The sequence below is a fragment of the Chrysochloris asiatica genome, unplaced genomic scaffold (assembly GCF_000296735.1).
Source record: "Chrysochloris asiatica unplaced genomic scaffold, ChrAsi1.0 scaffold00027, whole genome shotgun sequence".
Classification (NCBI taxonomy): domain Eukaryota; kingdom Metazoa; phylum Chordata; class Mammalia; order Afrosoricida; family Chrysochloridae; genus Chrysochloris; species Chrysochloris asiatica.
This window is the reverse complement of record NW_006408545.1, coordinates 25,843,564-25,856,665: the sequence shown is the minus strand read 5'-3', so window position 1 is coordinate 25,856,665 and position 13,102 is coordinate 25,843,564. Positions and strand designations below refer to the sequence as shown.

General features: G+C 37.1%; 1 protein-coding gene across 1 annotated transcript in view; it reads left to right on the top strand.

Annotated features, from left to right (window-relative positions):
- Positions 1-13,102, top strand: part of LOC102816303 (phosphopantothenate--cysteine ligase-like) — an 81,208-nt gene that overhangs the window by 57,713 nt on the left and 10,393 nt on the right. Inside the window, exon 3 of the mRNA XM_006839997.1 lies at positions 11,407-11,461. Within this exon, the coding sequence (XP_006840060.1) occupies positions 11,407-11,461 (55 nt within the window). The remainder of the gene's footprint in view (positions 1-11,406; positions 11,462-13,102) is intronic.

Here is a 13,102-nt window from a genome sequence, read left to right as displayed (position 1 = left end):
ACAAACCCATTTTACATTTACATTTGGCCTTTATATTAAACATGACAATTATCTTAAATCTTTCAACTTTTTAAAATGTTTAACACTTACAGCAAATTAATCAGAATAGCCTCATAAAACTAAAGAGGATTTAAAAAAAATAAGTCATTTTTCTAGGCTAAGATAAATGGATAACTATATCAAGATTGTTGCTTTTAAGTGCCATCGAGTATCTTCTGACTTATAGCAACACTATATAGGGTTTCCGAAGAACAGCTAGTAGGTCTGAACCACCATCCAATGCTTTTCCTACAGCACTATAATAAGTCTTATTCCTTGGTTCACAATTGCTTTTATTTCAAAGTTCACATATCAATTATTAAATCTTAAAATTTTGATCACTAGTGAGAGACGGAATAATTCAGTCTGGCAACTGGAACACAAAGCAAGACCAAATACATTTTCAAAAAATATCTGGCTCTGATACAGGGCAATTACGATAATGTGTCCCAGACATTGCTCAGTAACTTGAGATAGAAAAAAATGTCACCAGATTTTGTCAGCTCAGTAATCAAGAGTAGATTTTTGAGTGAGAAGTCCCTGATTAACATACCAACCAGTAGTGACTAAATATTTCAAACTTGTCATAATGAAATATGAGAGGGCTTCAAAAAATTTGTAGAAAAATTACACTATCTTTAATTTTCATTTTTCTATGAACTTTTGTTTTATTATTTAAATTGTGAACTGAGTGATAGTTTACATGGGAAAATATCGGCTTTACACCATCGTTTCATTGCAATGATTACCATCTACGTACATCATCATTCAAGAGTATTTGCTTGCATTCCCTCTGTTTTTCTTCTTTTTTTGGGGGGGGGGGTGGCTAGGGAGTAGGGGAAGTGGGGAGATGTACACAAAAACACTCAGGAATATATAATATTTTAAACAACCAAAGAGCACATTCTGCAAGACTGCCAGCACTCAGTCCCTTTCTTTCCATGAGTCTAGAGTCCTCAGTTGCTCCCTCTCTCCATGTCCTCATCTCTACCTACATCTCTGGTATCGCTGCTTCTCTGGATGGGATCCAGCATTCTGCCTGTGCTCTTCTCCCTTGATGGTCCTAGGGTCCTCTGTTTTTGGATTGTAAGATGAACTTCTCCCCCGTTTTTGTTACAAAACTTCTATCTTTACAGTTGGGACAGTCGCAATTAGTCATTGTAACAATTACTCACTTTTGAATCCTAAGAATCTTATCCCCATCTCTTTTTACCAGATCCATCTTTTGTTGTTGCTGTTAAGTACCATGCAGTCGGTTCTGACTCATAGTGAGTCAGAACAGGGTTTCCAAGGCTGTAAGTCTTTATGGGAGCAGAAAGTCTCATCTTTCTCCTGCGGAACAGCTGGTTGTTTTGAACAACTGACCTTGCGGTTGGTAGCCCAACTCATAATCACTATGCTACCAAAGCCATCTAGACAAGATGAAAACTATTCAGTGGAGACTTTATCTTACCCCACACACTCTTAAACTAAACTCCCTCTTGAAAACTTATTAGCCAGTCACTTTGTGCCTTTATCACCTCCTTGTTTTAGGTAGCCAGAGTCTAGGATGCCCATTCCTATCTACCCTGTATGTATGTAGAGGGGCTAGGATTGATACTTGATGTGAAGACTTCTTCCATCTCAGTTGGTATTTTGCACTACTACATCCATAAGTACAGGTCAAGTTCCTCACATTGTTGCAATTTACACTCTTTTCATTTATCAAAATTTGTTTTCTTTATGTTCCTCTAGTCAAGTTCTGATTATCAAGCCATTGAGGTTAGGTCAAATGGGTACTATCTGCAAGTTTGGGAGTTCTTGTGCATCTCCCCTCACTTTATATCAGCTGGATGCTTCAGTCTCAGTTCTAGCCCTCTGTGGCTATGTCCTTGTCTATGGGCTCAGAAGTCCCCAGGTCTCTCCATGCTTTGAACCAACCAGCCCTTCCTCTTCTCTCTCTCATCTCCAGGTCAACAGGAGTCTATGGAATGCAGTGAAGTCAGCCCATTTCTTCATTGCTGTCTTTCCCCCTCTTCTACTCACCAGTAGATCAACATGGGCATCAGCTAGCTTATATGCTTGTTCATGTGTTCCTTTGAGTCTTAGTCTTGGAGGGGGGTTTGTCCTGAAGGGACTTGATTACTTGCCTTGATGGCTTCCCAGTGAACAACTTGCTTTTTCTTGTAGTAGCCAATCATACTGCCATTTTTGTTTTGGGTTTTTCCTGATGGTCTTTCTTTGAAGATATATCCTCAGTTTCTCTAGCTCTTCCAGGTGGGACTGCTTGTCCTTTCAAATGGGAATGTCCCACCTCAGAAGGTTTTGGATGGGGCTCAGGATTCAACTTAAGGTTCTATACACTGCAAAGACTCCACAAGAAGCCTGTTTCACTGGGTAAGTTCTAGAACCCCTTTTAGGTATTCCAATCAGTTATAGGTTGAAGTCGGGCTTTCAAGTTCTTTGTAATCACTTTTCCCAACATTCCTTTCTATCCCACTCAAGTGTCTATTTTATAGTAGCAGGCAAGGGAAACCAATATTCATAAGACAGCCAAGTATCTTAGCATTATTTCCCTTCTTCAGACTATGCCTAGACCCCTGTATCACAGAGCCCTGCTGTTCCAATGTTGAGCCTGCATTACTATTTACCTCTAATCCACTTAGCCAATGCAAACCTGTCTCAGTGCTCTCCGATCTACCTTGTTGTTTCAGCATAGTTTTTTGGGAGTGGGTCAAAATTCAATTCATAATAGATGATTCATATGTGGACCATTATTCTATCTATCTAGGATAGAATAATGAGGATTATTATTCTATCTACCAAGCATTCTATTATTAAGAATTGCTGCTTTCATACCTAGTCATTCCAATAGGGAGCTCTGGTGACTCACTTATTAAGCATTTGACTAGTAACCAAAATGTGAGTTGTTTGACTCCACCAGCTGCTCTGTGTAAGAAAGATGTGATGATTTGCTTCTGTAAAGATGTCTAGTTGTTGTTGTTGGTAGTGTCATCTAGTAGGTTCTGACTCATAGCTACCCTGTATAGGGTTTCCAGGGAGTGGCTGGAGGGTTTAAACTGCATACCTTCCAATTAGTAGTTTAGAGCTTATTCCACAGCACCACACATGGACTCTGCCTTGGAAATCCTATGGATTAATTCTTACTCTGTCCTACAGGGTAGCTATGAATCAGAATTGACTCCATAAAAGACGATTATTATACTTATAACTAAAGAAGTAAAACATTATTTAAACACAGAAAAATACTCTGAGTTTGTATCCCAATTGTTCCTCTGGCACAAGCTAAAACTTATTTTGAAGAACCAAGTCCTCACAGACATTACTCATTAACAGCTCCAGGAAGTACTCATTTGGGTTCTGTTCTGATCTGAGGGATCAGTTATGAACAGCTTACTCAGAGAAAAACATCAGTCCTGTCTCATTGCCTCAGACCCATTGATTATAGGAGTGGAGAATGTGGCACAATGTGAACACTAAGTAAGCAGGTTCTAAAATGGAAATACATCACCTCCATGTAGCACACACAGAAATGCACAAACACTATATGGGATCTCAATAAATCAGAAACAAAGTTCTTTACAAGCTTCCTCCTACCTGTCAATATCTATCACCCAAAGAACTAGGAAAGCCTTAGGCAAGCAACATTGCTTCAGACTCAGCAAGCTCACAGGTTAACTGACACCCACCACTGGAACTGATCACATCCAAATATTATGAATGTCTTCCTTCTAAGGTATCTGACATAAGTGTCTGTCTTTTATCATTTCTTTGTTCAGATATAGAATGAAAAATGGTCAGTTTTAAACTACTCTTTGGTAAGACTAAATCTAAGTTCCTCTTAAAAAAAAAAAAAAAGATGAACAAAGGTTCGATGATTTAGCCTGACATAGGGTCACAAAAAATATGAGCGTGACCCTGAGTTCACCAACTCATGAAGCCCATTTGTTATATATCCTAATAAAGCTTGCCACCAACTTCCCTATCGGACTCATAGTTTCTCAGTTTCCAGTGTATATGTTTAGTGTTGCAAAACCCATGTCAGTTTAATAATGCGGGAGATATTTGACCTTATTGCATTATCTAGTATGCTATGCCTTTCAGGAGGTAACACATTATCATTAGTTAATGTCTGTCACCTAATTAACAAATAAACACATTTGCTTCTATCATCTACTGTATCTTCTTACTTTGATTTTTACATGACACATTCTTATGGTTGCCATTTAATTTTAAGTTGACTTTACAATGTTGTTGTTATTAAATGCCATCAAGTCAGTTCTGATTCATAGCTACCATATATAGGGTTTCTGAGGAGCAACTGGTGAGGTTGAACCTCCAACGTTGCAGTTCAAACCAACCTTGCAGTCCAGCACATTAACCCACAGCACCACACCAGGACTCCTGACTTTAGAGTAGGACTGTTCATTTTGCTGCAGTCCACATATTACATTTAGACTTTGGTGGTTGTTGTTGGTAAGCATTGTCTTATTGGTTCCAACTCAGCAAACCTGGATAGAATTTCCAAGGAACAGCTGGTGGGTCGGAACTTGTAACAGACTTTGGTAAGAGGTAATAAGCAGCATTCTTCAGTTTCATTATCATTTCTGCACCATTGTTTTCCCAGTTTCATAAAAAAAAAATGTTGCTGCTTTCTTCTACCAATATTATCCTCTTCACCTCCTTCTCACATATTTACCTGACTGGGTGGATACCCAGTTTCATCAAGGATTTGTATACTGGCTGAGAGTATTCTTGAATATTCTTCTTCTGTTATAATGTTGGCTGATACTAGTGTCCTCTGTGCACAATACATTCAATACCTTAGTAGCTGATGGTGATGGTGGTGGTAGCATGCTGTGGAGTGGATTCTATAGTTATAGCAACCTTGTATAGGGTTTCCAAGGCTGTAAATCTTTATGAGAGCAAAAAGCCTCATCTTTCTCCTGGGGAACGACTGGTAGTTTCGAATGGTTGACTTTGAGGTTAACAGCCCAACTCGTAACCACTATGCTACCAGAGCTCCTTACTTTAATAGTTACTTGATCTAAATTCCAGTGGCATTCTCCACTCACCATTTGAGTGATTCACTTAGAAGGCCTCAAAATGTGGACGTTTCCTTGCCCAATCCATTTGACTCTAACATTTTAAACTGAAATATCATAAAATTCTATCTTTTACCTCTCATTTTTTTCACTTTATTTATTTTTGCACCTACTGTAGAAACCAGACTCCTGAACAATTATTGTATCTGTCAGTACCCCCCCTTTTTTAATATAAAAACCGTAAATATATGTTGTCTACCACATTCTGTTGGGTTACCATTCTTTCCAATGGGCACACATATTGATCTCTTCCAATCAGTTGGCCAAGCAGCAGTACATCCACAGGGAGCTGTCAGATATTCAAGTCAGATTCAGAAGTTGTGGAACAAGGATACCATTGCTGATATCAGAAGGATTTGGGTTGAAAACAGGAAATACCAGAAAGATGTTTGCCTGTTACTTTATTAATATATAAAGGCTTTTTATTGTGTGGATCATGACAAGTTATGGATCACATTACAAAGAATGGATATATCAGAACACTTAATTTTTTTCATCAGGAACCTGTACATAGACCAAGAAGCAGTCATTAGAACAGAACAAGAGGATACTGAATGGTTTAAAGTCAAGAAAGTTATGCACCAGGCTTGTATCCTTTCACCATACTTATTCAATCTGTATGGTGAGCAAATAATCTGAGAAACTGGATTATATGAAGAATGTATCATCAGGATTAATGGAAGACTCATTAGCAATCTTTGAAATGTCGATGATACAAATTTACTTTCTGAAAGCAGAGGACTTAAATACTACTAATGAAGATCAAAGACTACAGCCTTCAATATGGGTTGAAACTTAATGTAAAGAAAACAAAAATCCTCAGAACTGGACCAATATCATGATAAATGGTAGAAAGTTTGAATAAGTCAAGGACATAATTTTGCTTGGATCTACAATCAACACTTATGAAAACCGCACTCAGGAAATCAAATGACTCATTGTATTAAGGAAATCTACAAAAGACAACTTTAAAGTTTTAATGTGCAAAAGTATTCGTTTGAGAACTAACGTACACTTGATCCAAGTCATGGTATTTTCAATCACTTCATATACATGTGAAAGTTGAACAATGTATAAGGAAGACTGCAATAGAATCAATGCATTTGAATTATGACGTTGGAAAAGGATATTAAAAGTGCCACTGAATACCAGAAAAACATAGAAATCTGTTTTAGAAGACGTGAAGCTAGAATACTCTTTATAAGTTAGGTTGGCGATACTTTGTCTCTCATACTTTGGCCATATTACCAGATGGGACTAGTTCTTACAGGACATCATGCTTATTAAAGTGGATGGTCAACAAATACTAGGAAGACCCCCAATGAGATGGTTTTTCACAGTGGCAGTGCATATAAGCATACCAATTGTGAGGATAGCAGGAATGGGCAGTATTTTGTTCTGTTTTGCATATAGTCCACTCGGTGTCACCTAACAAGATGCTTACAGTTGGTCTCTCTAGGGATGTTATAATGGATAAGACTTAAACATTTTAAGAAAATCAAGCTTCAGAATTGCTATAATTTTCTACAGTAATTTTCTTTTACCATCACACCTGTTTTTTGCTATGCTGAGCTTTTATCTGAATGCTAAACTATCTGACCATCACTTTTAAAATGCAAACCTGTCTTCTTCACAAATTTCACACCTAGTCTATTTAATATTTTATGAGAGGTAAACTGATTAAAGATATAATCTTGGGATAATTAATCACTGCTATTTGCTGTTAGGTAAATTCCTAGCAACATCAAAAGACATTTTTATAGTCTAAATAAACCTGATTTCAACATAAGGCAAAATAATAAACACGGAAAGAATGATGAAATTTAAAAATAACTATACTGTTGCAGCCAATGAAATAAATATGCTAGACAATGAATATCAATGGATGCTGAAATTATTAAGTGAAAGATGCATAAAATATTTATATGGTGCAAAATTATCATCGCACAAATTACTTGATAAATTGCAAGGAGGAAAGCCTACATCCAAAATGTAGTGAGCTAGTGGTCACACACTTTACAAAGAGATTAAACATGGCAACACTTATCATTAGGAAGTAACTAGATATTCCTTGTGTCTTGAGGTTATTCAAAAGAAGAAAATAGCTTTCAGTATTCTTACATAAAATTAAACATTAATTGAATGGAGGCTTGACATAATTTTCAATATATAGAAACTACAGGGATTGTGAAAGGAAGAAGTAATAGGCAAATTTAAAATGTGAAATGCCATTGATGTTGTATATTCAAAAAGTTAATGTAATATGAGAAATTAAAAAGAAGACTATTTTATATTATAAAGAACCAAATGCACATATGAACTTTGGTGGGAAATTATAGTTACAAAAGATATGCTGAGGATATATCATTAGGGAATTTTGATTATAGACTGAGAATTTGTAACTGTTTTGCAACTGTGATAATAATATTATGGCTACATAAAAATTGCTTATTAAAAATGCATGTTGCTGATGACTGGGGTGCAGGCTTGTAGGGTATACCCTTTGGTTGGTTGATAATGCATGGAGGGGATTGTAACCATGTCAATGAAAGGATATACAATAGGATGAATGTAAAACTAATGTTCTCCCATGTAAACTATCACATAATTCACAATAAAACATTTTTTAAATGCATGTTAAAATCATTAGGAATTAAGTAGCATGACTCAATCTAGGGTAGACAGGTAAATAAAAAAAGCACACATCAAAAAATATGAAATCATTGAATCGAAATTTTGAGAATATGTTGTTAGTGGCACCCTCGAGTCAGTCTGACGCTGCACAGCAGAATGAAATACTACCTGTGTCTGTACCATCCTTAATTGTTATGTTTGAGCCCATTGTTGTTGCCACTGTAACAATTCAATTGATTGGGAGTCTTTCTCTTTTGCATTGATTCTCTACTTTACCAAGTATGATGTCCTTCTCCAGGAACAGGTCTTTCCTGACATTTTCAAAGAATGCCCTAAGGAGCATTCTGACTATACTTCTCCCAAGACATATTTGTTTGCTTTTCTGATAGTCCATGATACTTTCAATATTATTCTCCAACACAGTTAATTCTAATGTATTTATTCTTCTACAGTATTCCTTATTCATTGTTCAACTTTGACATAATATGTGACAGTTGATAATACCATGGCTTGAGTTAAGCCCACCTTAGTCCTCAAAGTAGCATCTTTGTTGTTTAATATTTTAAAGAGATTTTTGCAGCAGATTTGCACGATGCAATATGTTGTTTGATTTCTTGACTACTGTTTCCATGAGTTTTCATGGTGGATCCAAGCAAAATGAAGCTTTTGACGACTTTAATCTTGTCTTCTTTTATCATGATATTGGAGTACTGGCATGACTAAGTAGGATCAGCACTGGACTGCTAACCACAAGGTTAATGCTTCAAACCCACCATTCACTACTTGGAAATCCTATACAGGATTGCTATGAGTCAGAATTGACTGGACAGTACTTAATAACAACTTAACAACAATCATATTATTTATTGAGGATTTTGCTTTCTTTATGTTTAGGTGAAATCCACTCTGAAGGATGTAGTTTTTGTTCTTTATCAGTATGTATTTTAAGTACTCTTCTCTTTCAGCAAGCAAAGTTGTGTCATGTTCATATGTTGCTGATGTTGAGTGCCAATGAGTTGGTTCTGACTCATAGAGACCCTGTATAGGGTTTCCGAGCAGCTTTTGGTAAATTTTAACCACCGATCTCGCAGTTTAAGGTGACCTTTTTAATCTAGTGCTTACCCTACAGTGCCACACCAGGACTTCCATCTTCATATGAATTTTCCTAAAACATGATGCTGCATTCTTATTCATATAATCTAGCTTTTCAGATAATTTGCTCAACAAGCCTATTGAATAAATTTAGTGAAAAGATATAACCTTGACACATACATTTCCTGATTTTAAACCATTCATCCTTCCCTTTTGCTGTTAGAACCATTTTCTTTTGGTCTATGTTTATGGAGCATAATTAAATGCTCTTCCTTCTGCAACATTTTAAAATTGTCTTCAGCAAAACTTTATTTACATGTGGTATTAATGATTGTTGTTGTTGTTAAGTGCCATCAAGTTGATTCAACCCATAGTGACCCTGTATAGGGTTTCCTAAGAGCAGCTGGTGAGCTTGAACTACCAACTTTGCAGGTCAAACGACTTTTCAGTCTGATGCATTAGCCTACAGCACCACACCAAATACTAGTCAATACTTTATCCAATCAGTTGAATGCTCTTTTTTTGAGCCAGCAAAAATATGATCTCTTCTAGTCACATGGTGATGTAGCTATATTCTGAATTTCTTGAAATTCAGTGAGCACCTCCAGTACTGTATCATGTTGTTGAAATATTTAAACTCCATCAATACCTGGTGACTTGTTATCCATTAATGCCTTCAGTGCAACTTGGATTTCTTCTTTTAATGCCATATGTTCTTAATCATATGCTACCTCTTGAAAAGGTTGAACGTTAACTAATTCTTTTTGTTACAGTGGTTTGTGTATTTTTCCCTTTTTTTTAAATACTTCCTGCATCTTTCAATATTTGCCCATAGAATCCTTTAACATTGTAACTCAAATGTTGAAACTTTCCTTCATTTCTGTCATCTTGAAATGCTGAGCATATGCTTCATTTTTGATTTTCTAATTCTAGGTCTTGGAATATTCTTCTCCTTATGATACTTTACTTTGTCTTCTTGAGCTACGTTTTGAAATTTTCTACTCAGCTCTTTCATATCACTATTTCTTCCAGTCACATTAGCTTCTCTATGATCTAGAGCAAGGTTCAGAGTCTCTCCTGACATCCATTTTGGTCTTTTCTGTCTCTCTTATTTTTTTAATGACCTTTTACTTTATATGACATTCTTAATGCCAACCCACAACTCGTCTGCTTTTTGGACGTTGGTGCTCAATGAGGCAAACTTGTTTTGAGACAGTCTCTAAATTCAGGTATGATATACTCAAGGTCATATTTATGCTCTCATTGACTTATTTTAATATTCTTTGGCTTCAACCCAAAGTTAATGGTCTGTTTCACAGTCAGCTCCTGGTCTTGTTTTAGCTGATTATATTGAGCTCCTCCAATATCTCATTCCACAGACACAGACAGTTTTATTCTTGTATATTCTATCTGGTGAGATCTGCATGTATAGTCACTGTTTGTTTTGAATGTTATTTTCAAGGAACGAGTCCTTCTTTTCTAAAATTCTACCTTCTCTTCTAAAATGTCATCTCCAGTTTTGTTTCTATATACAAGGCCCTATTTTCCAACTACCAATTTTTCCTCTTTGTCTCCAACTTCCTTATTCCAATCACCAGTAATTATCCTGTTTGCATGTTTGATCACTCAAACTGCAGAAGCTGGCATAATTATTCAATATATTCATCATTGGCTTTAAGTGATTGGTGTCTATGTTTAATCAAAGTCAAACTAACTGGTCTTCCTAGTAGGCACATGGATATTACCTTATCATAGACAGTAATGTACTTCAAGATCTTTAAATGTTCTTTTTGACTATGAATGAGGTGTCAACCCACTGCAGTTTGTCATTCCCAGCATTGTAAACCACATGGTTGTGCAATTCAAAATGGCCAATCCCAGTCCATTTCAGCTCACTAATGCCTAGCATATCCATCTTTATGTGTTCCAGCGGATTTTTTTATGAATTCTAATTTTCTTAGATTCATACTTTGTACATTCCGTGTTCTGATAATTAATGCATGTTTTCAGCTATTTCTTCTCCTTTTGGTTCATACCACATCAGTAAATGAAATTCCTGAAAGCTTTGGTCCATTCATAATAATGTGGTCAAATGTACTGTGATGAGGCAACACTTCCACAGTCATATTTTGAATGTCTTCCAACATAAGGAATCTTCAGGCATTATGTTGGACAATGTTGCATTATTACTTATTAGGTGTTCAGTAGTTAATGTTTTAGAATGGCCCTTCTTCCCAGTCTATCTTAGTCTGGAAGCTTGATTGAAACCCTTTTGCCATGGATGATACTGCTGGTACTTGAAATACTGGTGGCAAGTTTCTATCATCACAGAACAAGCAAGTCATCACAGCAGGACAACTCACAGAGGAGGGTGAATACATAGGCATTCATTATTACAACTATCAGGGTTCAATAAAAAAAGAACAATTCTGGATATAGAATGCAAGGTAAAGAGTTTTAATCTTCTCACTTTTAGTGCTGGGAAAACAGTATGTAAGCGCTGTTGCCATATTTTTTGTTGACTCTCAATTTTCAGATAAGTAGTGGGATAGGAAACTGTGAACAAGAGCAAGGACCAGAGCATAGCAAGGGTAACAGACACTTGGAGCAATATCAAAGATGGACTTTTTTTTACCCCAGTTTGATCAACCAAAGTCAAATTCTAAGTTGCCTCCTATAATATCATGTGACAGCAAGCCATTCCTCCTACAGTAGTCTCAGTCAACTAGGTTTGATAATTCATTGCAATGACCACACAGAACTCAGACAATATACTCACAATTGTGGGGTTTATTCAAGAAGTTAACAGGTATATAATTCAGGATTAGAAATGCTCAAGGTGCAGATGTTCCAGTCAAGACAGTCTTTCCTCAGCCATGCCCACAGTTAGGTCTCTCTCTGCTCAGCCAATGTTACAAAGCTCTTTTAGGCTGCTGATGAATGCCCACAGGACACACTGCTCCACCATGAACACTCAGCTCTAGCTCTATGGGTCAGCAACCCTAATTTCCCAATTAAGTACCTGAAGGCGACCAGCATTGCCAGCAAGCCTCCTGCCCAAAGTCACTGATTTTTACTTGCTCCATGGTATTTTCAATGGAGCATGCCAAAACAGCATGCCAGCGCTGGACAGTGAATAAGGAAGACCGTAGAAGAATTGATGTTTTTGAGATATGGTGTTGGAGGAGAATATTGAAAGTGCCATGGGCTTCCAAAAGAACCAGTAGATCCATTTTGGAAGAAGTGCAGCCAGAGTGCTCCTTGGAGGACAGGATGGTCAAACTTCATCTCTCATACTTAGGACATATTGTCAGGTCACTGGAGAAGGATATCATGTTTAGTAAGGTGGAGGGTCAGAGAAAAAGAAGAAGACCCCCAACGAGATGGATTGGCCAGGTGGCAGCATCGATGGGCTCAAGCGTGGCAACAGTAGTGAGGTTGGCCCAGGATCAGGCAGTGTTTCGTTCTGCTGTGTATAAGGTCACTATGGGTAGGTACCAACTCAATAGCACCTAAAAACAACAACAGTGGGCTGGGAAACCCACTGCTCCCTCTGACACTATGGTTCTTGGTTCTTTTACTGCCATTCCTCTGCCATGCTAGTGTCACAGCTTTCTCTCCCTGGTTGAAGAGGTTCAAGACACAAGGATCTCCGGGTCCAAAGGACACTGTCCACTCTTGGCTCTTCTTGGTTTGCAGTCAGATCCATCTGTGTGCTTCTGAGATGGCTCATTTTAAACCCATGTTATAGTTCCAAGTTTTCCCGATTACAATTAATTCCATTAGTATCTGTAGCTGAATCATGTCATCCTATCATTATCATCTCCTACCTACTCCTTACCCAGACCTATCAGAAAAAGAGTTATTTGGTGAGAGTTACAAAAACAAAGCTAGAAGAGACATATTAAATGCATCACTATACTGTATACCCCATTGAAATTCAAGATGAATAAATAACAGCAGTGGAGAGTTAGTAGAAACATCTTCCTCCATCTTGTCTGGTTGCCTTAGTCAATTACCTTTCATACTTGTGGTGCCTCAGAAAGTCATTAAATGTCTTTTCTAGTTCCCCATCAGATTTTCACATGAAAAGGAAGACATATAGCAAGAGGTAGAAAGGGGATAGAGTTGAACAGAAAATTTCAAAGATCAGCTTGAGAAGATAAAGCCAAATATTATAATTAAATATGCAAATTTGGAATCAGGAAACCAAAAAGGAAGAACATGCTCAG